The 23560-nt window shown below is 50.6% G+C and overlaps 1 protein-coding gene across 3 annotated transcripts in view; it reads left to right on the top strand.

The window, feature by feature from the left end:
• Positions 1-7321: 7321 nt before the first annotated feature.
• Positions 7322-23560, top strand: part of PLEKHA1 (pleckstrin homology domain containing A1) — a 57307-nt gene continuing 41068 nt past the window's right edge. For 2 of the 3 annotated variants that reach the window (XM_040991985.1, XM_040991986.1), the window contains exons 1-2: positions 7351-7435; positions 19541-19701. In XM_040991985.1, coding sequence (XP_040847919.1) covers positions 19561-19701 — 141 coding nt within the window. In that variant the 5' untranslated portion in view covers positions 7351-7435; positions 19541-19560. Of the gene's footprint in view, positions 7436-19540; positions 19702-23560 lie in introns of all 3 variants that reach the window. The other variant, XM_040991984.1, reaches the window with a different exon arrangement.

The following is a 23560-nucleotide window of genomic DNA, read 5'->3' as shown; positions in this document are numbered from 1 at the left end:
GGGGGCACTGGATCCCTAGGGTCAGAGGTGCTGAAGTGCCTGGGGTAGAGCCTTGTCCTAAGACGTTTTCAAAAGCACTGCCAATGACTTCCCTTGGGAGCACCTTTCCTCCTCCAGGTTCCAGGCCACCATAGGAGAAGCCAGATGCTGGCCTAACCCTGGAAGGTGCAGACTGCAGTGTCAGATAAGGAAATGGGTGCAAAGCTCTCTTTTATCTGAAGGAAGTCTTGCATGAAGTGCAGGTGTGGAGATGGCTGCCTGGGGCAGTCTGGTTCCATCACCATGCCACCATGTGGGCCTCTCAGAGCCAACGCCTGCCTGTCCACCGCACCTGCTGCCCTTGGCTGGGGTCCAAGCTGGCACCCCTTCCTTCTCAGTCCTTCAGAAGCCTCATGGAGGGGACAGGAAAGCTGCGATTCGAATAAGCCATGGAGGGGCTGGGTGAATAATTGTGAATGGAAATCATGCTTGCGACTTCTGGTTCTCACAGCTGGGGATGTGGCATGACCATGGGAATTCTGCGTATTGTTCAGCGCTGACTACGGCGTCCATTGTTGGGCTCTGATTACAGCTTTTGTTTCACTGTGAAGTACAGCTACTAAATGCCAGCCAGGAACAAAGATGTATTTACATGCCAGGGGGTCATGAAGGCATGCTATTTTTAGAGCTGCCGCTGCAGTTTATGCAGGGGAGGGGGCAGGGAAGCCACCTGGGCTGTTGCAGATGGAATCAGAGTTTCCTGAAGCAGCCAAGGATGACGGAAAAGGATGGAATCCTCACAGTCCTGCCCTGCTCTAGTCGACCGAGGTTAAGAGAGGGGGTGGGGTGTCCTCGGATAAACAGAAGTCCCGCATTAGTCCTGCAGCCTTAGTGCTTCCAGCAACAAGATGCAGGAACCACTCTTCAATCACCCCAAGTCCCCTTGGCCTCGACCCTGGGTACATGTGAAGTTCACAGCCACGAAAAGGCCCCAGAACCTACCCTTGTCCACATGAGTGTCTTGTCAGGAGGGGTCGACCACTTGGCTGAACTTCATGCCAGCACTGCCAGCGAAGCAGTTTGAATTATGTGCCAGAGCTCTGCAGGTGCTGTGCACTTAGACTCAAGCCGAGGATGGGGACTAGGGGCTCCTGTTGTCTCCACGTGGCAAATGAGACACTGGTAGGGCTTGTAGGTGCCAGGCAGCTGCCAGGGGCCACACTGCTGGTCAGAGCAGGGGGACTCCATTGCCTCCAGATCCTGCCAGCCAGGGCCTTAGGGTGGAAGGAAGCCATGCATTCTGAGAGCCTTTCTGTTGCAAATCAGAGCACAGCCTGCAGTGTAAGCCCCCTGGACACCTGACGCTCTGGTTCTTGTTGCTGAACATAAGCCGCTGGCCGAGGGAAGATGGGTGGGATGAAGTGGACAGGTGGTCTTGGACTTACAGAGGAGGTGGGTCAGAGTTGGGTCCCTGGAGGAATTTGCAGGGGCTGACTAGCTTACGAAGCCTTCTCCGGCCTGCAGTCACTCCCAGAGCCTCTGTCAGGAAACAGCCTTTACCTTCTAGAATGTTCCTCACTTTAGTACAGCAATTAGCACCCCAGCCTTAGATGATCACTTTGACTTCAGGAAATCTTGCTTTTCAAGTTTTCACGCCACTTCGGAGCAAGAGTCCGCATGTCTGGACGACAGCAGGTATTTCGTGCCCCACCATTTTACGGCTTTTTAGCATGCCAGCCCTGCCATATGTGGGCAGGATAATTAAGGTCTGATCTCACCAGGCTGTCTGCTGTGGCAGGAATCTCCCAGACCCCAAAGATCACAGGACTTCTGGGGACGCTCAGGGCTCCAGTGGCTTGGGGCAATTTTACATCTGGTCCATCCAGGTTTTCACTGGCAGGTCCCCTTCCTTGTTCCTGCCCACCCAGAGGCAGGAAAGACCCAATTACACCTTGGACAACTCTTACAGGCAATTATCCCTGCTGCCATTGTCTCCTCCCTTTGTGTCCTGGGAATCCAAGCTGCTCACTGACCTGCTTTTTCCAGCTACCCTTGTTGCACCTTAATAAGAAATGTGAATGGACCCTCCCACACCTTCCTGGGGGAGGATGGTGCCCTGGCCTTGCACGCGAGAATGACTGCAGAGGGAGGCTGCCCTCACCTGACTGAGCCTGGGCAGGTCCCTGCATCCTGGCCCGCCCTAGGTGATCACCAGAACCACTGTTGCCATCACTTGGTGGCTGCCAGGTGTGTGGGCAGCCATGCGCAGCAGCCTCTTTGCTCCCACTGGCCCCGCTCCCAGGAAGTTTGGTTCCACTTTTGCACTTGAGAAACAGGGAGAAACTCTTTAACTCTTGGCTGCCCAGTTTCTGCCCCCCACGGGGAGGGAGAGTGCTCTGCAGGGGTGTGCCTCCCAGGTTGGCTTCTTCTATCCAAATGCTGATTTCTAGTTAAAGTGCGGGGTTTGCTTATGGACTTGCTCCTCCCTTTGAAATTCTGATCCCCACCCAGTCCGTAAGTGGCATTTGCAGCATTTGCCACTCGACTTCCTGCTGTCACAGGGGCTGGAGGAACCAGGCGCCAGCACCAGTACTCAGAACCTGGAAAGGGATCAAAGAATGTTTTTAGCGAAGCCTCAAAGCGTCTTGGAGTGGTAGCCAGGGTGCTTTAAAGTTAGCTGCAGATCCTTGAATTCAGACAACAAGGACCCGTGGAACAGGCCAGCATTCTCACTGCCTTCAGTGGGTTCTGAGTGTTTCTGGCTTCTTCCTATATTTCACACACTTAATAAGAATAATACTAAAAGCCCTGTTATGTAATAAACCTCTCCATTATAGCCCTGTTCCCACTGCACCCCCCTCCCCCAAAAGCCAGAGGAAAAGCAGAAAGCTTTATTAAAATAAAATAAACAAGCATGCAAAAACTGTGTCCAAGTGTGCTTGCTGCCGAGTTGCTGTCAGTTCCTGGTTCTATGGCAGCTCCCAAGCAGCCCTGGGCTTGCTGTGGGCCTTGGCACAAACTCAGTTATTCCTCAGGCTCTCTTCCTCGCATCAAAATAAGGCCTCAACATCAAATACTGGAGTTTGCTGTGCCAAAAAGAGCAAAGGAACAGCTGTACGGCTCTCAGCCAGTGATGTCAGATGGTGAGTAACTGATGAGAGAACAAACCTTCCCTGTGCAGAACAGAGGGTGTGAGAGGCTGCGCCTCAGTACTGCCATCTCAGTGCTGGGGGTTTCAGATCAAGTAAAAGATGCAAATTTGAATTTGAGGTTCCCATAAAAGTTTAAGGCTGTCTCAGACGTCACACCTGGAATTATCCAGAATTCAGAACCTGGAGAGTTAGAGACCTCCTAAGAGCTTCTGTAAGTTATTCCAATATCCCACCCTGGACCTGGCGCCATTTCCTCTTCTTCACAGCTCACGAAATTCGGGCCGGGCCAGTCCAGCCATCCACCAATCAGATGTAACCTGGCATTCCACCTGAGAATCCCAGCCCCTTCCCCAATCCTGCCCACTCACCAGTCATCCCCAGGCACTAATCCCCTGGGGCCTGCCCTCAATCCCTCCCAACCCCCCAGCCCCCACACCTGGCTGACAAAAATGCCCCCAGCTGCGGCTCTCTCTCTTCTTTGTTCTTCTCTCTCTCTCCTCCTTCCAGCCTCTCCTCCCTCTCCTCCCTTCCCCTTTTCCTGCCCCACTGGAATAAACCACCTAAGATACCTCGTTGCGCCTGGTGTTTTCCGCTCACAGTAAAGAACCAGGTTGTGGGAATTAGCTGCTTGTAAAATATCGTAACATCATATGAACCAGAACTCTAGCACTGTTTTAAATAACTAACAGATTCCCCAATCAGTGAAGGTGAGCTCAAATGCCCGGAGGGGTCAGCCTGGTGATCTCCAGTGCTCCGAGGACGGGATGGTGAAGCAACAAGGACCAAGGCACTATCTGCTCAACTTTAGACTATCGTGATACCAAACCCTTACAACTGTGACAAAGGAGGATTCCCCAAAGCGGCAGGTGTCAGCTCACACCCAAAACTTCCTTATTTGGAGCATCGTGTTGAATGACAACTGCAAGGGAGTGATGCTGGGGGTTGGTCACCAGCAGCAGCTCACAGGTGTTCAGGAGTTGTAGGGTTTTTGATCCCAAATATGGCAGCAACCTCAATTCTTGTCTCGCAGGAAAGAAGAATTTTCATGAGGACAGTTTAGTTTTATAGCAAGATTTATTAGAAAAGCTGAGAAAAGAAAAGAAGCTCCAGTCCTAGTGACAGGAAGGGGTTTTGAGATAGAAAGAACCCATACACAGGGGGTGTTGGGCTATTTTTAAAGATTTATTTATTTATTTTTATTGGAAAGGCAGATATACAGAGAAGAGAAGGACAGAAAGATCTTCCGTCCGATGGTCCACTCCCCAAGTGACCACAATGGCCGGAGCTGAGCCAATCCGAAGCCAGGAGCCAGGAGCTCTTCTAGGTCTCCCATGTGGGTACAGGGTCCCAAAGCTTTGGGCTGTCCTCAACTGCTTTCCCAGGCCACAAGCAGGGAGGTAGATGGGAAGTGGGGCCACTGGGATTAGAACCAGTGACCATTTAAAAAGCTTTAGTTCAAAGGGGTTTGTCCAAAGACAAAAAGGAAATTCCCCATGGTACCTGACTTTGAGACAAAAGGCCAGAAAGATGTCAGATGATGCTACTTCCTTGGTCCCTTTTCAGTGATAATGGCCTCAGACTGGTCTCCTTGAAGAAGCCCTGCCCCACAATGGCTGGAGACGATGGATGGCTCTCCGGGTGGGGAATTGCTATGTTAATGTCACCCTTATCCCTGGAAGAAAGGTGCTCAGGTGAATCTAAGACGTGGTGCAGAAAACACCATTTTATCTTTGAGAAGAAAATGGCTCGGGGACCCAGAATGCCCCAACTGCCTACTACCCAGTCTAACTCCTCACACGCAGTGGTCTCCAGTAGCCCACGTGGGCCGGGGCGGTCACCTCCAACAGCCCACGGGGGCTAGGGATGGCCACCTCCAGGAGCCTGCAAGGTTGGTGTGGTGATCTGCAGCAGTCCGTAGGGGTCAGGGCAATGATTTGGTGCTGCCCCGTGCAGACCGCTGGGGCCGGTGTGGTCACTTCCAGCAGCTCCAGAGGGCTAGGGGTGGTCACCACCAGCATCCTGCAAGGGCCAGTGCGGTGACCTCCTGCAGCCCTCAGTGGCCCGGATGATGATCTCGGTAGCCAGTAGTCCGCGAGAACCGGTGTGGTGATCTGCAGCAGCCCGTGCAGGTCGGTGTGGCGATCTCAAGGAGTCTGTTTGGTCCAGTGCAGGGATCTCCAGCAGTCCGCGGGGGCCATTCAGAGAAGATCCCGTAATCCTGTGATGACCGGTTTGTCTAAAGCAGCCCGTGTGCTCTGGGGTGGTCACCTCTAGAAGCCCGGGAGGCCCTGGAAGGTGATCCTGCGCAGCCCGCGGGAGTCGCTCCGAGGATCTCGTGCAGTGCATGGTAGCCTGTGGTGGGATCTGTAACAGCCGTGGGGGACTGATGCATTGACCTCCAGCAGCCCAAGGGGTGGGGTGGTCATCTGCAGCAGCCCTCAGGGGCCCATGCGGTGGTCTGTAGCCGCTTGTGGAGACCCTTGTGGTCATCTCCAGAAACCCGTGCCAGCCAGGGTTACCTGCTTGCAGCCAGTGGTTGCCAGGGTTGGTCACCACCTGCACCCTGCAGGGGCCAGTGCAGGAGCCTGTGGGGCCGGCGCAGTGGTCTCCAACAGCCCACGGTCTGGTGTTGTCACCTCCTCCAGCCCTTGGGGTCCTGTGAGGTCACTTCCAGCAGCCTGCAGGGGACGCGGTGGTCATCTGGAGTAGCCCGCAGGTCAGTGTGGTGTGGTCCCTGGGGGGGTCTGTGCTGTGATTTCCAGCAGCCTGGGCGGGCTGGCATGGTCACATGCACCATCCCATGGGTGCTGGGGGCAGTCACCTCCAGTAACCTGCATTGGTCAGGTGGGAACCTCCAGCAACTCTGTGACCCAAGCTAGCAACCTGAGAGGCAGGCAGTCCCTTTCCTTTTCCTGAAGGCACTCAGCTCACCTGTCTCCCCAAGTAGGGTGGGGGCTCCTCCTGCTGACGCCTCTGTTTCAGGTAACAGGCACCCCGCTTCAGGATCTTTAGAGAGAAATGTCTCCTAAAGAAACACGTCAAGAGGTCAGCCTGAGTCATCGGCTCTTTAGCCTCGTTCACAGAGAAGGGGTCAGGTGGTCAAGGATTCTGCCTGCATCCTCCCAACTCCCTCCCCTCCGCCTTGCTAGAAGCCGTGCAGCGCATCCTGCCTGTGGGCGTCGGCTGGTTCCGGGACATTTCCAGGTAGGAAGGATGTTGGGAATGGTGTTGATAAAGACTTTGAACACAGCAAGAAGTGCTGGGCGGGGAGGGAAGATAGAAAAGGAGTAATTACCCAAGGAAGTCTAGTCTGTGGCCTGCCCTATGAAAGAAAGGCGTGGCAGAACATTCCCTCTTAGCTGTTTGCCTGTCTGAATATTCCTCATTCTTCACGTTGCAGTTTAAATGTCACCTCCCTGTCCACCCTCTCTGAAGAGGCCGTCCCAGGCTGCTCCCTTGGCATGGCTCAGTTTGTGCTGTGTTACATTCTTCAGTGCGGGGACAGGAGAGCTCCTGCTTGCGGCCAGGACTGCGGTGTCCATCAAGGCAAGAGGCGCCTTGTTGGTACGCCCTATGTCTCAAGCACGCTGCATGCGGCCGGGATCAGCAGATGCTTGCATACTCACGCAAACTCATGCGAACCCATATGTGTGTTCTATTTGTGCTGGAACAATGTCTCCTAATCCTTCTTTTAACTTCATTACCCTTCTGTACTGGTAACGCCATTGTAAGTAGGAAGTGGAGCTATGATTTCTGGGAGAGAGAAATGGAAGTGAAAAAATTGGCTGGCTGAGTCATAAGCATTTTTCTCGAGGTCACGTCGCATCCTGTGAATTTACGACTCCTTGGACCGACTGCAGGCCAGCTTGCAAACAAATTATCTGCAAACTAACAAAGCCTATTTTTAAAGATCCCCACGCCTCGCAGCTCCAGGCGATGACATCAGAGAAGCCGGAGTTCCACCTCCCAGCCAAGCCTCGTGGTTCTCGAAAACTACGAGCCCCGAAATGCATCGCGGCGCGGGGCCCCAGAGCTCCGCGCGCGTCACTCCCTTGAGCGCCCCGAGGCCGCCGCCCTTGGAACCAGGAAGACGCCGCCGGGCAGCGCGCGCTGCCTGCCGGGATTTGTAGTGTCCGCCGGGCTGGGAGTGCCCGCTCCGGAATCTCAGCCGCCGTCTGGGGGCCGAGGCGGCGCGGGCGCGCTTGCGCAGTGTGCGGGCGGGCCGTCGTGGGCGCCGTCCGGACAGCTCCGCGCCTGTGGGAGCCGGAGCCGCGGCGGCGCGGGTGCTCCGGGCCGAGGCCCCGGTAACGTCTGGCGCGGGGCGAGCGGCGGCGCTCGGGGTGGGGACGAGCCCGGGCGCGAAGGGGCGGCGGCGGCGGCGGGGTGGCTGCGGGAGTGCGCGCGGCGGCCGGCGGGGCCGGGGTCCACCGTGCGCGCCCTGGGCGAGGCCGCGGGGCCCGCTCACCTGCGCGCCCGTCCCCGCGGTGCCCGATGTCCTTGCCGCGGCCGGCGGGGTCGGCCGCCAGGTGCGTCGCGCCCACTCCCTCCGCGGCGCGCCCCTGGCCAGCTGTTCGGGGATTCCCGGCGGCGACGCCTGTCGGGGTGGCCAGGCTCCAGGGCGCGCGCGCCCCGGGTTTGAAAAGGGAGCCCGCCCTGGCCGAGTGGTGCAGCTCCCAGCTCGCGGGGGTCCGCGGGGGCGTGGGGAGCCGCTGGCCCAGGTCACGCAGGTGGGGGCCGGGGGGCGCCCCCGAGGCCAGCGGCCGCCTGCAGCTCTCCCGGGGCCATCCCGAGTGGTTTTGTGGTCGACTGATGCTTTCTATGACCGTCGTGGGTAGTTCATCCGAGGGGAAAGTGTTGTCAGAATGAAAGCGGGCTGGTTCTTGGAGGGTTTGCTGCCCTCGCCGCAGCCCGGTCCGCCCTGCCCCGGCAGAGCATGTGCGGGGCCTGGGCTCCATGCTGGGCGCTCCGGGCTCGGGCTCCGCGCGTCCCACAAGGTGGTTAGGGAGCCAGTTCTCTGGGAATTCATGCGATTTTCCTCATCTGAAACACCTTTCGATCAGATAACGTTTGCTTTTCTTATTTTACAGTTGCTGGTTGTCTGTTTTAACGTCATTTTTCTTGACTTTAATTAAATCATTGCCCTTTGCGACTTAGTTTTCTGCCTAGGAAAATCTGATTTGCTGTGTGTTTAATGATTGGAACAAGTGGCACACTCCTGAGGTTTACGCGATCGTCCCTTTATCGCAGGACTGCTGGTCAGTGTGCTCCATGTCCTTCCAAGTACAAAAACTTGAGTCCTTTCTATGTTTAAGGCCAGTGAAGCAGTTTACAGCACGTTTTAAAGTTAATCCGAGAAAAAGAAAGTTTTGAAAAACAGCCATTTTCTAAAACTCGCTTTCTTCATCATCTGAAGGGCTTGAAGAGAACTATACTTTTAAAACGAGTTTGTGCAGACTGGTGCAGCGCTGTCGCTTCCTGTTGTACACACTTGCAGCAGGAAATATTTCTCCAAGCAGCTTCTGTCAAGGGAAAGAACATCTTAGAATATGGATACATGGGTGCAAAAATATTTAAGGTTGGCAGCCTTTGAGTAGGTTGTTTCCTCGGAGAAGCCCAGGAGAACTTTGTTGGGAGTGTGAAGATGGGATCTATCTGCAGTTCCTATCTCACTTTATCCTGTTAATTAGTATTTATATTGTTGCTCTGGGAGGGACGAAAGGGGCAGGTTTGTATCTTTTTTTCCCATTCCGGTGCTAGCTTTGTAGCAAACTACGAAGGAGAGACAGTGTGGTGTCCGTCCCTTGGGTCTTTGGGTCTGTCACAGGCAGGGAGAGACAGCAGGACAGGGGAAGTACACAATCGTAAGGAAACTGCGCGAGTCCATAAGCCGGAAGGACCTTTTTAGAAATGTTGAGAGATGTTAAGAATAGCATTAAGGGGGCCGGCTTGGTAGCCTAGCGGTTGAAGTCCTCGCTTTGCACGCCTGGGATCCCATAGGAGTGCAGGTTCTAGGAGCGCCATTTCCAGCTCCCTGCTTGTGACCCGGGAAGCAGTTGGGGACAGCCCAAAGCCTCCCCATGTGGGAGACGTGGAGAAGGCTCCTGGCTTCGGATCAGTGCAGCTCCGGCCATTATGGCTGCTTGGGGAGAGAATCAGGATGCAAGAGCCTCCTCTCTGTCTTCTGTCTCCTTTCCTCTCTGTATATCAGATATATATATATATATATATATATATATATACACACACACACACACACACACACACACACACATATTTTTAAAAATAGCATTAAGGGTTCTTTAAGAAATAGCTGGGCTGTACTGGGTTGCTGACTGGTTGATGACTTATGGGATGTGTTAATAGTGAAGACTTCTGGGAAAATACATTTTACCTGTTTTGTAGACACTTTTCCCTCCAAAATATTTACTGGAGCTTTTGAATTAAATGCCTTTTTGACTGAGTCTGAAAGTTTTATTATCCTTGTTCATACTGTAATCCCCAGGTACTTCACCTATGATTGTTAATATCATTAGTTCAGAATGAAATCTGAAGACGTGTTGTGTTAAGCATCATTCATGTCAGACATTGATGTTGCTGTGTTCCTTGTTGGTGGTTATTGTTGTTCCTGTTGCGATAACTCTGTCATTGAAGAAGAGGGAAGGTGGTTTTCTGAAAAGAATGTCATTATTCAGGTGTGGCAGCAGCTGCACCCTGCCTTTATTGGGCAGAAAATTCCGAGTGCAGTCAGCAGTGACTGCCCTAGGTACTTCCTGCATTTGCCTGCAGCCCAGGGCTGAGCAGCTGACTTTAGTAATCGACAGCACAAGATTTCAGGACTTTTTTTTTTCCAACCTCAGTTCAGATCTGCAGTGTTAGAATAAAATAGCTTTGGTGAGCTCGGTGCTCGTTTGAGATGTTGTGAGCGCGAGCGAGTGACTGGCTTGCAGAAGCCGGCATGGTGTCTGGAAGGGGCTCTCCGGACACTGCCCGTAATGCTTAGTTGTTTTTAGAGAAATACAAACTATTTCTTTTTCTATAAGAATAGAATTTCCTGTTGATATACTTGTAACATCAGGGCTCTGTGATACTTAATCCATAACATTAAACATTTAAATCTAAGTGTTTTCTTTTGTGTGTGCTGTGTGATAAAGAACATGAATTTGAAATTCCTAGAAGCTATTTAGGCAACCACGCATTAGCTGTTTATTTTCGTAAGTCATTTGACTAGTTGAGTTGCTTAGACTCAGGGAGATGGTGTACGGGGGGATTTTATAAGCAAGTTTCCTTTGAACTGGAATGTCTGTTGAATATAAAACAAGATTAAAGTCATTTAAGATTTTTTTTTTTTGAGTTTTGCTTAGAGTAAAATGATTCCTAGATGTGATCCTTCCCTGACGTCAACCTGACAGCTTTATTCTACAAAAGCTGTGGTTTTATCTCTCTGGGAGACGGAGCCTTTTGGAGCGTGCTAGCTGCACATCCTGCACACGGTTGGCTTTCCTGGGAAAGGCCATCACAGATGGGAGAGCTGGAAGGATTCTGCCAGGGTTTCCGGTGCAGCATCTTTGCTGGTAGAGTAAGTGCCCCCGGAGGATTTCCTCGTCTTTCCTGTCACTCATTAGTGAGGTTGGTGGTGCTGGTGTAGCTGCTGGCAGGCTGCTGTGCAGCATGAACTTGGTGGAAAGCAACATAAGAAAGTGGGTTAAAAATAATTTTTTAAAGATTATCTTTATTGGATAGGCAGATTTACAGAGAGGAGAGACAGAAAGATCTCTCATCTTCTGGTTTATTGCGCAAGTGGCCATAATAGCTAGAGCTGAGCCAGTCTGGAGCCAGGAGCCAGGAGCTTCTTCCGGGTTAGGGTCCCAAGGCAGTAGGCCGTCCTCCGCTGCTGCCTCAGCTGTTACCAGGGAGCTGGATGGGAAGTGGAGCAGCCGGGACAGGCACCAGCACTCGTGTCAGATATACAGAGAGGAAGATCTTCAGTCTAATGATTCACTCCCCAAGCAGCCACAACAGCTGGAGCTGAGCCAGTCCGAGACCAGGAGCCAGGAGCTCTTCTGGGTCTCCCATGTAGGTGCAGGGTCCCAAGGGTTTGGGCCGTCCTCGACTGCTTTCCCAGGCCACAAGCAGGGAGCTGAATGGGAAGTGGGGCCACCGGGATTAGAACCAGCGCCAATATGGGATCCTTGGCATGCAAGGCGAGGACTTAAACCACTATGCTATTGCGCCAGGCCCAAGGATACATGTTATTTTAAATATCCCGCGTCAGGGATCCGAGTGGACAGAGATTGATCAGAAGGAAAGTGAAAACCAGGCAAATCTGTCTTACCTAGGTGCATTTAAAGCCCTGTCTTTGAGGTTCATTGGCAGGCTTTTCGGTGAGATATGCAGGGAGGCTTCTGGCTGAGCAGCTGTGGGTGGGACGTTTTCTGTGGCTACACCTGTCTGTCTGGTCCCGTCAGTCCTGACCCTGGTCCCTGGAGTGTGGAGGGGGCGAGTTGAGATACGTCTGCTGTTTGCAGGCACATTTTCCAATAGTAGCAAGCCCGTCAGTCTAGATGCTGTGATGGCGACTGCTCAGGTCACAGGAAACTCACTTCCTGGGCCTGCCAAGTGGCAGCGTGCAAGCTGCTGGTAGCTGGCTTTGTGCGCCCTGCCTTTTCTGGTCAGTTCTCCTGTTTCCATCTGCTCCAGGCGTCCAGGTCACCCACTGAATGCACTGGCCCGGCGGCCATGGGCTGGGAGTGAGACACCCGCATCCCCTTGCCGGAACCTCTGACTTCAGAGCAGGAATTCTCCAGGCAGCCTCTGCCACTGTTGGTGGGTCAAAACCACCCCACTTTTCTTGTGTTGTCTCTGAAGACCTGATGAAAATTCTAGTTCTTTCTCTTCTGTTCTCTTAGCTGCTTTTGTAGAGCGAAAGGATGACCAGGGGGTGAAGGTTTGCGGAGCCCCAGGGGGCGTGGGGAGGGGGAGGGGTGAGCGGTGGCTGACCTGGCAGTTGTGGGTGCCCTCAGCTTTGAGTTGGTAAGTGTCCACCAGATGCCTTAACAGCTAAGTCCCGGGCCTCTGTTGAGCTTGGGACATGCAGAAGTCAACTTTCCTTTGGGTATTTCCTTTTGATTTTTGTTTTTGGCTTCCTAGCTCCTTTCTGACAAAGTGTTAACTGAATTTGTTGGTTTATGACTGATTTGTAAGCTCTAATACATCTTAAGGCATAAATAAAGCCAAAGTTAATATTTTGAGGGAAATTCTAGTAATACAGTTTTTATCTGTTTTTAATTTTCATACTGGCTTCATTAGGAATATAAATGCAAACAAAAATATAGGGCTTGGGACCTTGTTCCTCTCATCATCCCTACAGATCACTTATCTGCCGAGTGATTTTTTTTGTCTGAATAAGGAGAGAGATGGGAACTGAAAAGCTGGTGTTTGATGCAGTAATTAAGGGTTACTTGATGCTTCGTTCTGCAGGTAGTTTTCAGGCGACTTCCATGTGCCAGCCACTGTCTTAGGCCTCAGGGAAGCAACAGGAAATGACAGAAAGAAATCTCTGAGGAAATGGACAAGAAATGGGCGGATGAGGATTCGTTAGTCAGTGGTAACTGCCAAGTTCAGGAACAGAGCAGAGCAGGGAGATGGGAAGAGGCGAGCCAGCTTGTAGGATTTATAGTCTAGGTAAGGTCTTAGCGATGGCACCACTGAGGAACGTGACCTGTGAGTTGGAAGGCATTGAGCAGGGAGCTTGTCTGTGGGCTGCCCAGGTGAGGCCTGCGCTTCTTTCTAAGGGCTTCGGTTTTGACTTTGGTGAGATAGGATCCGGTTGACACAGGGCTTCTCACCTTTGGTTCTGTATTAGAATTCTCCGGGGAAGCTGTAAAAACATTCCGGTGTTTTGTCCATCCCACATTCTGTCCTAATTGATCCAGGGAGGTGGAGGGTCCCGCTGGGGAATCAGTTCACGTACGTGTATTCCGTGGGATTGGTCCTGGGGAGTGCGACTGCCAGTTTGCTTTGACACCCTGTTAGCAGACGGAAGTCCTGTGTCCCTGTGCTCTCATGATGAGGGTGTGGACAGCTAGGTGTGCAGGTTGGAGCACGGTCAGCTGCTGGACACTCTGTAGTGCAGCAGCGAGGCTTCCTGCGGAGCCCCCACCGTGCTGCTACGGCTGCCCGGCAGTGGGCAGCAGTGCCTCACAAATGGCTGTGTGTTTTCATGGGAGTCACTGCCATGTTGGATGCGGTAATCAGTGTGAGGAGCTGATGGTGGCTAGGACTAGAGGGACAGCAGGCAGTGCAATTCTGCATCGTTCGGAAGGTAGAGCCAACAGGGTTTGCGCACGCACGTGCACACACGCACACACACACACACACAGAGGTGCGATTTAAGTGTAGGCATCCAACGTGTTTTGCCTGAAGAGCTGGAAGAGAAGGTGACCTCTGACTGAGGTTGGGAAGACAGGGTCGGCTCTGAGGGTCAAATGGAGCCCAGTCCGTCATGTTTGAGATGTTTGTTAGGTGAGCAGGTATGTGCAGTAGTAGCTGGTGAGTCTGGCGTTCAGGAACACCTGTGCAAATGTGGGAGCTCACGAGAGCTCATTTATTTTTTATTTGAAAGGCAGATTATACAGAGAGGAGAGATGGAGAGAGATCTTCCATCTGCTGGTTCACTGCCCAAATGGTCACAATGGCCAGAGCTGAGCTGATCCGAAGGTTAGAGCTACAAGCTTCCTTCTGATCTCCCACATGTGCGCAGGGGGCCCAAGGCTTTGAGCCATCCTCTGCTGCTTTCCCAGGCCATAAGCAGGGAGCTGGACAGGCACTGGTGCCTGTGTGAGATGCTGGCACTAGCAGGCAGAGGATTAGCCCTCTATGCCACTGAACCCGCCTGCCTGAATTTTTTCTATTAAAAACAGCCCAAGATATAATCTATACCATTTGCTTCACCCATTTGGTTTCTTTTTTAAAAAAAGATTTATTTATCTTTATTGGAAGGAAGGTCAGATTTACAGAGAAGGAGAGACAGAGAGGAAAGATCTTCCTCTGCTGATCCACTCCCCAAGTGGCTACAACGGCCAGAGCTGAGCTGATGCAAAGCCAGGAGCCAGGAGCTTCTTCCAGGTCTCCTATGCAGGTGCAAGGTCCCAAGGCTTTGGGCCATCCTCGACTGCCTTCCCAGGCCAGAAGCAGGCAACTGGATGGGAAGTGTTGCAGTTGGGATTAGAACTGGTGCCCACATGGGATCCTGGCAGGAATAAGTTGAGGTAGCCACTAGGCCACTGCCCTGGGCCTTGTTTTTTTTTGTTGTTGTTGTTTGTTTGTTTTAATTTTTGAGTTTTACTTACTGTCACTTATTTGAACACATTCTCTCTGTTGGTTCATTCCCCCAAATGCCTACAACTAGTGGCTGTGTACATCCTGCCGAAGCCAGGAACCTACAGCCCCAATCAGGGGTGCCTTGTTTGTGGCTGGGGCCTAAGTAACTGAACCCTAACTTGCTGCTTTTTGGGGTGTCTGTTAGCAGGATCCTGGATTGGCAGGTAGCAGGGCTGGAACTCCAACACAGGCACTTGAGTGTAGATGGGGCGTCCTGACCGCCACACCACCCACCTGTCCCTCACCAGCGCAGAGGCTGTCCACAGCTGGTCTCCGTTGTGCAGCTCTCATCACAGTTGATTGTAGATTGACTACACTCAGTAGGAACCTGGTACCTGGACTGCCCCTCACGTCCCTCCTCCCTGCTGGAGCTAGGGAGCCACTGTAGACTTTTCCATTCTGGAGATGCTGTTTCAGTGGGGTCATATGGTACATGATTTTTTTTTACGGACGGTTGGTATGAACTAGTATCTAACTTCTAGGTCCGTTAGTCAGTGAATCATTTGATAAATGCAGGGGCTGTGGAATGTAATACACAGACACTTTTCCTTTGGTTTTTAGAAACCTAATGGGTGATATTTGGAGCTGGTGTGAACATCCTGTTTCCTAATATTTCATTAAAGGTGCTTGCTCGGGTCGGTCATTATTTCGGGTGGCTTTCTGTCGCTGTGTCGCAGAGGTTCCTGACTCAGAAGCCTTCAGAGGTTTCCCTTTTGCTTGTGTTTGCTCCCCTTTTGCTGTGAAAGTTTGGTTCTTAGGAAGAAATGCTTCGCATCTTTATTTTAAAATACCACTAGTATTAATGTATTTGTATTATTTTATAATGTAGATACAATTTTTATATACATTAAAATTTTTATTACAATACAAACTCGGAATATTGGGTCACATGACTTACCTCAGGAATGTGATTTTGTTAAAATATTGCCTAACCTCAGCAGGCTCTACAAACTTATTCTTGTCAGCAGTGTAAATGAGTTCTTACTTATAATCTCACCAATGTAGAATGTTGCCACAGCTTTGGAGCTTTTTGTCTGTGTGGCACATGAGAAATCCTCCAGATGTCTTTGTAGTGTAGATTGGTTTAGCATTGTCGCCACACACAGAAGCAGGCGGAACCATGTAACTGGGACATTGGGCCCCCACGTCCTGTTGTCCCGTTCCCCCCTCCCAAATTATTTTGAAGCAAATCCCAGATAGCTTTTTATGTTAGTAAATATCTCTAATAAGGATTCTTCTTTTAAATATGACAATACGCTATCACGTCAACATACATATTTCTTTAATATCGTTGAGCAATATTCAAATTTATAATTTTCTTAAATATGGCTTTTTTTTTTCCCTGAAAAAAAGGGCCGGGGTTTAAGGGCTGCGTGTCAGGCTGCAGTCGGGGGAAGTGGTCCTCCCGTTCCCTCTACTGCTTTCAGTTTAGTGGGGAGGCTGGCTGTCCTCCCGGGTCTCCGACTGGTCGAACCCACGCCGTTCGGCGTGTTCTCTCACTGTCTTCACCTGTTGCATGTCCTGTGTCTAAGGCGTACTCAGATCTGGGATGTTGGTGTTGGCTTTCAGACGTGGTCTATTCCTGGGTGAGGAAACACGTCAAATGTGGCCCTGTGGTGTTGATCGCGATGCCAGTGTGCCGGTGTGGTTCCCGTGTTACCCCGAGCATCTCTGCAGATGGTGAAGGACCGTTCTGATGACCTTTCCTGTACGGTGTCAGTTCTTGTCTGATTTCCACTCCCTTGATGCTGTATGCAAGCTCCACAGGCGCTCGGGAGGTCAGACCTCTGTGACACAAACTGCACGTAGTCTCTGAGCTTTGAGTCGGCAGGTGATTGCTTTAAAAATCTATTTGTACTTATTTGTCAGTGCGTTTTTAGAATTGCTGCAGGGCTTTTAACTGTCTTTTTGAAGTAACGTGAAATAAGCTGTATTCATTGCACAAAAGTACAATTTGATGAGTGTGACCCTGTCTGCCACGCGAAAGCAGAGCACTCGCGTGACGTGCAAACTGCCCGTGCCGCGCAGTCCTCCCTTCCCTCCGTCTGCTGCGTCGCTCAGCCACTGACCTGCCTTCTGTCCCCGGAGTGGTTTTCATTTTTCATAATTTTGTGCAAATAGAATAATCCACTAATGGCCTTTCATGTTTGGCTTTAAATTTTTTTTTTTTTTAACTTAGGATAATACTTTTGAGAGTCATTCATTTTGTTGCAGTGTCAGTGACTCCTTTGCTGTAGAGGCAGTGCAGTGGTAGATGAACCACCTCATTCAGCTCTCCGCTTGCTGACAGACACTGGGATTGTTTCTCTGGGGCTGAAGAATAGAGTTGCTGTAAACATTTATCAGTTAGTATTTGGGAGCATTTTTATTTTTGGGTAAACACCTAGGAATGGATTAGCCAGGTCCTTGGATAAGTATACCACACCACAGTCATCCGTGTCCACCGCGCCGTCCCTGCAGCTGGGCGGTGCGTACCCCTCGGCGGCTGGCAATGCACCCCTGCCTCCGTGTCCACCGCGCCGTCCCCGCAGCTGGGCGGTGCGTACCCCTCGGCGGCCGGCAATGCACCCCTGCCTCCGTGTCCACCGCGCCGTCCCCGCAGCTGGGCGGTGCGTACCCCTCGGCGGCTGGCAATACACCCCTGCCTCCGTGTCCACCGCGCCGTCCCCGCAGCTGGGCGGTGCGTACCCCTCGGCGGCTGGCAATGCACCCCTGCCGCGCGTAGGGATGGAAACCAGGGTCGGAGAGCCCTCGGTCCTGGGAAACTGGGTGCGGCCGGGAAGGGGGCCGCCCTCTCACCCATCACACAATGGACGTTTGTGGGGAAACCTAGCGCTAAACCACTCGTGGACGACCTGCTTCTGGGTCGGGGTTTCGTCCATAGCATAGCGACTCCCTCACTGCAATTTATTGAAAGTCATCAGCCCTGGACACAGGGTTTGTACAAAGAAAAAAAACTTTAAAAATCAAGGTACTGAACAGCTCTTTCTTCTCCAGAATTCTTTCAGCTTTGTCCTTCACTCAGTGGTCGACCAGTTATTTGACTTTCTGTATCCTTTTTTGGTCTGACTCCTTTCATTTTGCAGAATACACTTGACTTTTCTCTGTGTTGTTATGTAGATGAATAGTTCATTCCTTTGCATAGCCAAGTACCAGGTCATTGTATCGGTTTTATCACAAATTGCTTTCTCATTTACCAGTTGAAGGGCGTTTGGGTTGCTTGCTTTCTTGTCAGTTAAGAACAATGGCGCTGTAAACATCAGTGCACTTGGGTAAGTGCGTGGGAAAGGGGTTACTAGGCTAATGTTGTAAGGGTGCTTAGCTTCTTGAGGCACCACCAACGTTGCTCCGTGTAGTTCCATTTCGCATTCGCACCTGCAGCACGTCTACGGAGGTCAGTGCTTCCTACCCTGACTTCATCTGGCCTTGCCTGCTGGCTTGGTTTTGGTCCTAGCTGTCCTAGCAGGTCTGTTGCATCTTCTGTTTTTTTATTTGCGATACTCTGGCGTCTGATGATGGTGAATGGGCATCTTTTGTGTGTGTTTTTCACTTTTTATGTCTGTGTTAATTTACCTGTTCAACTTTTTCACTCATTTCCTTGTTTGGCTGTTTTTGTGATTGTTGAGTTGCAGTAATCATCTGCCTGTTCTTGGATTTCAAACTTTTGATAGGTGCATGTGCATGCAATATTTTCTCCCATCTTGTGGTTGGTCTTTGTTTCTTCTGAGGAAAAGTTGTGCATTTCGGTGGACACGTGGTGACCATCACATGGTTCGGGCTGTTTGTGACTTAACCTCGTGTTTCTAAAGACTTTCTCCTCTGCCTTCTTGTTCCGGAAGCTTGGTTTTAAGCTTTTACATGAACAGGAAGCTGGGTCAGAAGTAGAGTGACCGGGCCTTGAACTGGTGTCTGTCGCAAGGGGTGACAGTCTGCTCTTCCACAGTGCCAGCCCCTCTTGCTTTGTCTCCAATGTCTTCTGGTTGTCAATATTTATATTTTGTGTTGTTATTTTTAAATTTATTTATCTTGAAAGAGTTACAGAGGCAGAGGGAGGAAGATTAGGAGGGATGGAGAGAGAGAAAGAGGAGTCCGCTGTTTCAAGCTAGGAAATGAAGATAAAATATAGTCACTGTGGGAACTACATAGTAAGTAACAATAAAACATCCACTGGGGCAGTGGCGCAGTGGCACAGTGGCGCAGTGGTTAAGGTCCTCGCCTAGCATGCCCGGGATCCCATATGGGCTCCGGCTCTATTCCGGCAGCCCTGCTTCCCTTCCAGCTCCCTGCCTGTGGCCCGGGAAAGCAGTCGAGGACGGCCCAAAGCTTTGGGACCCTGCACCCGCGTGGGAGACCTGGAAGAGGCTCCTGGCTTCAGATCGGCATAGCATCGGCCGTTGTGCTCACTTGGGGAGTGAATCATCAGATGGAAGATCTTCCTCTCTGTCTCTCCTCTCTGTATATCCGCCTTTCCAATAAAAAATAATAAAAATAAATCTTAAAAAAAAATCCACTGCGTTATTTTTTTTTAAAGATTTAGTTATTTTTATTACAAAGTCAGATATATAGATAGGAGAGACAAAGAGGAAGATCTTCTGTCCGATGGTTCACTCCCCAATAAACACAATTGCCAGTGCTGTGCCGATCCAAAGCCAGGAGCCAGGAGCCAGGAACCTCTTCCAAGTCTCCCACATGGGTGCAGGGTCCCAAGGCTTTGGGCTGTCCTCGACTGCTTTGCCAGGCCACAGGCAGGGAGCTGGATGGGAAGTGGAGCTGCCAGGATTAGAACCGGTGCCCATATGAGATCCCAGTGCATTCAAGGAGAGGACTTAAGCTGCTAGGCCAGGGCGCTGTGCCCTATAAACTTACTCTCAAACATGGTTTTGCTCTTGCTTCAGAAATTGGTCTTTCTTGCTGCACCTGCTGTTGGGTGGTTGGGCGGCAGGCTCCCTGTGAACACACGCTTCTGTGGCATCGACTGGTCAAGCCTTCGTCTCTTTGTGGCATGCTCACCGGCTGTTTGTATCTTGCAGTGTAATGTTCCAGCACAGAGATGCCTTATGTGGATCGTCAGAACCGCATCTGTGGTTTCCTCGACATCGAAGAAAATGAAAACAGCGGCAAGTTTCTCCGAAGGTACTTCATACTGGATACCAGAGAAGATAGTTTTGTGTGGTACATGGATAATCCACAGGTGTGTAAACTCCAAAGAATGGCCTTGTAGGAGTATACACAAAGCTTTACTTGTGAAAGTGTTTGACACACAGGTTTTAGGATTTTTTTTAAAGAGATTTTACACAGAAGAGACACAGAGAGAGATCTTCTGTCTGCTGGTTCACCCTGCAAATAGCCTCGATGGCCAGAGCTGCGAGGATCGAAGCTGGGAGCCAGGAGTTTCTTCCAGGTCTTCCTCATACGTGAATGCAGGGGCTCAAGCATTTGGACCATCATGCGCTGCTCTCCCAGGCCATCAGCACAGAGCTGATTCAGAGCAGAAGCAGCTGGGACGTGAACCAGTGCCCATGTGGGCTGCTGGCACTGGCAGGTGGAGGGATTAGCCTCAGAATTGTCCTAAAACTGTCGTAGAAGTGTAGACTGAGCTTTGCTGGCTGTGTTCCCCTGTGCTGCACCCCAACCCCTGTGTCTTGTTAAATTTCAGTGGATGAAATGAAGTTATTTGATTAACATTTCTGCCTCTGTTTTTTCTTCTTGAGAGAGAAATGTTACCTGGTAGAAAGTGCTTAGCTCATTTAAGATACTGTATTTAGGGTAGGGATGCCGGTGTTTTGATGAACTACCGGATGCTTGTGCACATTTAAGCATGCCGTTTTTTTTCACCCTGGAGTGTTAGACTTAAGTGTCATTGTGAGATCATCTGTCAACCGAAATGCTTTCCTTTTTTGTTTTTTTTTGTTAGTTTTTGCCTTGTAAATCACTGCAGTAAATGTCATGATTTTAAAGCTAGAATCCTAGATTGAGAGATAACATATCCAATGTTTTTAAACTTTTTGTACTTCTAGAACTCTTTATTTCAAATAAAGAGTAGCTGAGAAAAGTTTAGAGTGGAGATGTGTGTGCCAAGCACTGGGCACATCCCTTGCCCACCTCCTGTCTGGTGAGCTTGTGCAGGTGGCGGACAGGGCAGTGTGGGCCTGTGGGGTGTTGAGGCTGGCTCGCTGGGCAGGGGCCAGGTCCCCTCAGAGCCCTCACCACGAGCACGTGGGAGCAAGGGACCTTAGTCATCTTCCTCTTCAGGTGATAAGCTCGTTTGCCCTTGGCCTTTGTCTTAGCTCTTATTTCAACCACACATTACTAAGAACTATTTCTTACATTTGAGACCATTTCAATTTTTTTTTCCTGTGAGCCAAAACTTTGTTCCTTATGTTTTCGACCCATCAGTCCTGCGTTTGCCTCGGTTCGCTCCACTTGATCTGAACCGAAAGCCCGAGAAGCGATTGCCTCTGTTCTCTGCGAAGTCTGTGTAGTCCCCCTTCACTGACGGCCTCCCAGGGTTGGGGGGTGAGACTTGTCGCCGTGTCTGCTCTGTCCTGGCTCTCAGAGCTTCCCGACAGCCAGTTTTACTGCCTTGTGCCCGGGCGTAACCGGCCTGCCTGGGTGGTAACCGCCTGACTATGCCACCGTACGACTGTTACCTGGGTCCATCTGATCAGTCAGTGCAAGAAACAACGGACCTGCAGAAAGCCACACTTGGGTTTATTTTTTTCTTTAAGATGTTTATTTATTTTTATTGGAAAGTCAGACATACAGAGAGGAGAGACAGAGAGGAAGATCTTCCATCCGATGATTCACTCCTCAAGTGAGCGCAATGGCCGGTGCTGCACTGATCTGAAGCCAGGAGCCAAGAACTTCCTTCCGGCTCTCCCATGTGGGTGCAGGGTCCCAAGGCATAGGGCCGTCCTCCACTGCCTTCCCAGGCCACAGGCAGGGAGCTGGATGGGAAATGGGAGCTGCCGGGATTAGAACCAGCGCCCATATGGGATCCCGGTTGCCTTCAAAGCAAGGATTTTAGCCACTAGGCCATGGCGCCGGGCCCCACTTGTGTTTACTTTTAAAAACAGAGTTTCGCATTGTTGCGGCAGTGAGTTAAGCTGCAGCTTGCAGTGCTGCATCCCGGAAGTGCTGGTTCCGGACCTGCTTCTGATCTAGCTGCCGGCCAGCCTGCCTGGCAGAGCAGCTCATGGTGGTCTGTCTGTTTACTCAAGGACTTGAATGAAATTCTAAGCTCTTCGCCTGAGCCTGCCCCAGCCCTGGCTTTTGTGTGCATTTGGGAAGTGAGCAAATGGATGGAAGATACCTTTGTCTCTTTTTCTTTCTCTATCACATTGCCTTTCAAAAATAAATAAATTTTTTAAAAATGAGATTCCTCCTTTGGTGACTCTGTCGGTACTTGGGGCACAGTCCTCTCACAGACTGGGTGGACACAGCTAGGTCCCTGCCGACCCCTCAGGCGCTTCGTCTCAGGTTCCGCTTCCTGTCTCTCCTTATCACTCACTGTTGACTTACATATGATTTCTCCTAAGTTTTACTTAAAACTCCTTATTTGTTCTTTTTTCCGGTTTTCATATATAACAGTATTCTGATAATTCCTTTAGAATCAGCGCTTCTCGCTTAAGAGAGCTGAATGAAGGTAAGTGCGAGATAGAACTATGGACTACCCCAATGAGGTCCACGTGCTCAGAATGTGGAAGGAGTGGGAAGCCCTAGGCAGCAGCAGCAGAGGTCTCTGCGATGCTGGCGATGCTGGCGTTGGAAGCTGGCCTGCAGGTCTGCAGCCCGGAGGTGTGAGGCTTGCGTTTTCAGGGCTCGGGGACTGCTGAGTGCCTCTGGTCCGTCTGGAGGGTTGTTTGCTCAGGCCAAAACCGAGAGCGTATTTGTTAAACATGAGGTTTTTTTATATAAAGTGCATTGGTTTTTCTAGGTGTAGTACAGACTTTTAAACCTTTTTCAGTTTCTTTTTTACAGCTTTTATCTTCACTTCTCAATTTATGAGGTTTTTTTTTTTTTTTTGCAGTCTTGGTTTTGTCAGCTAGTACACGAATACCAAATTTGTCACATTTAAGTATAAGACCTTCCAGACAGAAAGAGCAATAAAATATTTGTGAGTTCTGAGTTCCTGAGCTCATTACGCCTAGGCACTTTTTAGAAGTCTCTTCAGATTCGCTTTCTGGTATAGCTGCTGAATCGAACATAACCTGTTCATGGCAACTTTGATAATACCTCTTGCTAGGAGTATTACCTTGTGTTGAATAATTTGGAATTTACGACATGGAGCCATTTTCTGTAGCCAAGAAACGACATTTTCACGCGGTTCTGTTGGAATGGAGAAGTGTTAACACTGCTCGTGACCTTGAGGTGCACCTGTCCTGGCTGCTTCCTCCGGTCCCGCCTGCCTTGCCTCGCCGCTAGCCTTTGCTTTTCAGCTTGGGGCTTTTTGCATTTTGTCCGGGAGATGGTAGTGGCGGAGCATTAAGTAAGCAGGTGTGCTAGGGAGTGAATTTGAAGAGACAAAGTGCTAGGCATGAGTTCAGCAATTCAACTGTTGTGAAGAACAAACATTTATCACGTTTATCTTAAATGTCACGTTAATTATGTCATGTTCACTGTCAAATAACAAATTCCAACATACTCTGCTACTGTTTAATCTGTGGCCTTCTGTGTCACGCTGGTTTCTCTTCATTTCTCTTTCTCATGAAGGGCTGTAGGGTTCTGTTGAGCTAGAATAGTCAACATAAGGCTTAAAAGAAAAAACAAAATCACATGAATAGGAACAGTTTGAAGAAGTCGCTTTGTTAGTAGTTAGGGATTCTGAAGATATTTTTGCATTTCATTTCCTCATTTAAGATTTTGAAAAGAAACAAAAAGCAGAAGCTTATAAGCAGAAAACTTGATACAAAGGAATGCAGTTGGAGCCTGCACTGTGGCGTGTGGGGTTGAGCTGTCCTTGCAGTGCAGACAGCCCGCGTGGGTCCGGATGCGTGAGGCCATCTTCCTGGTGAAGTGTCTGGGAACCTGCTTGGGCCCCTCACCCACCT

Source organism: Ochotona curzoniae, unplaced genomic scaffold (assembly GCF_017591425.1).
Source record: "Ochotona curzoniae isolate NIBS_2020 unplaced genomic scaffold, NIBS_Ocur_1.0 contig_66, whole genome shotgun sequence".
Lineage (NCBI taxonomy): Eukaryota > Metazoa > Chordata > Mammalia > Lagomorpha > Ochotonidae > Ochotona > Ochotona curzoniae.
The sequence above is the reverse complement of the archived record's forward strand: the minus strand, read 5'-3'. Positions and strand labels throughout refer to the sequence as shown.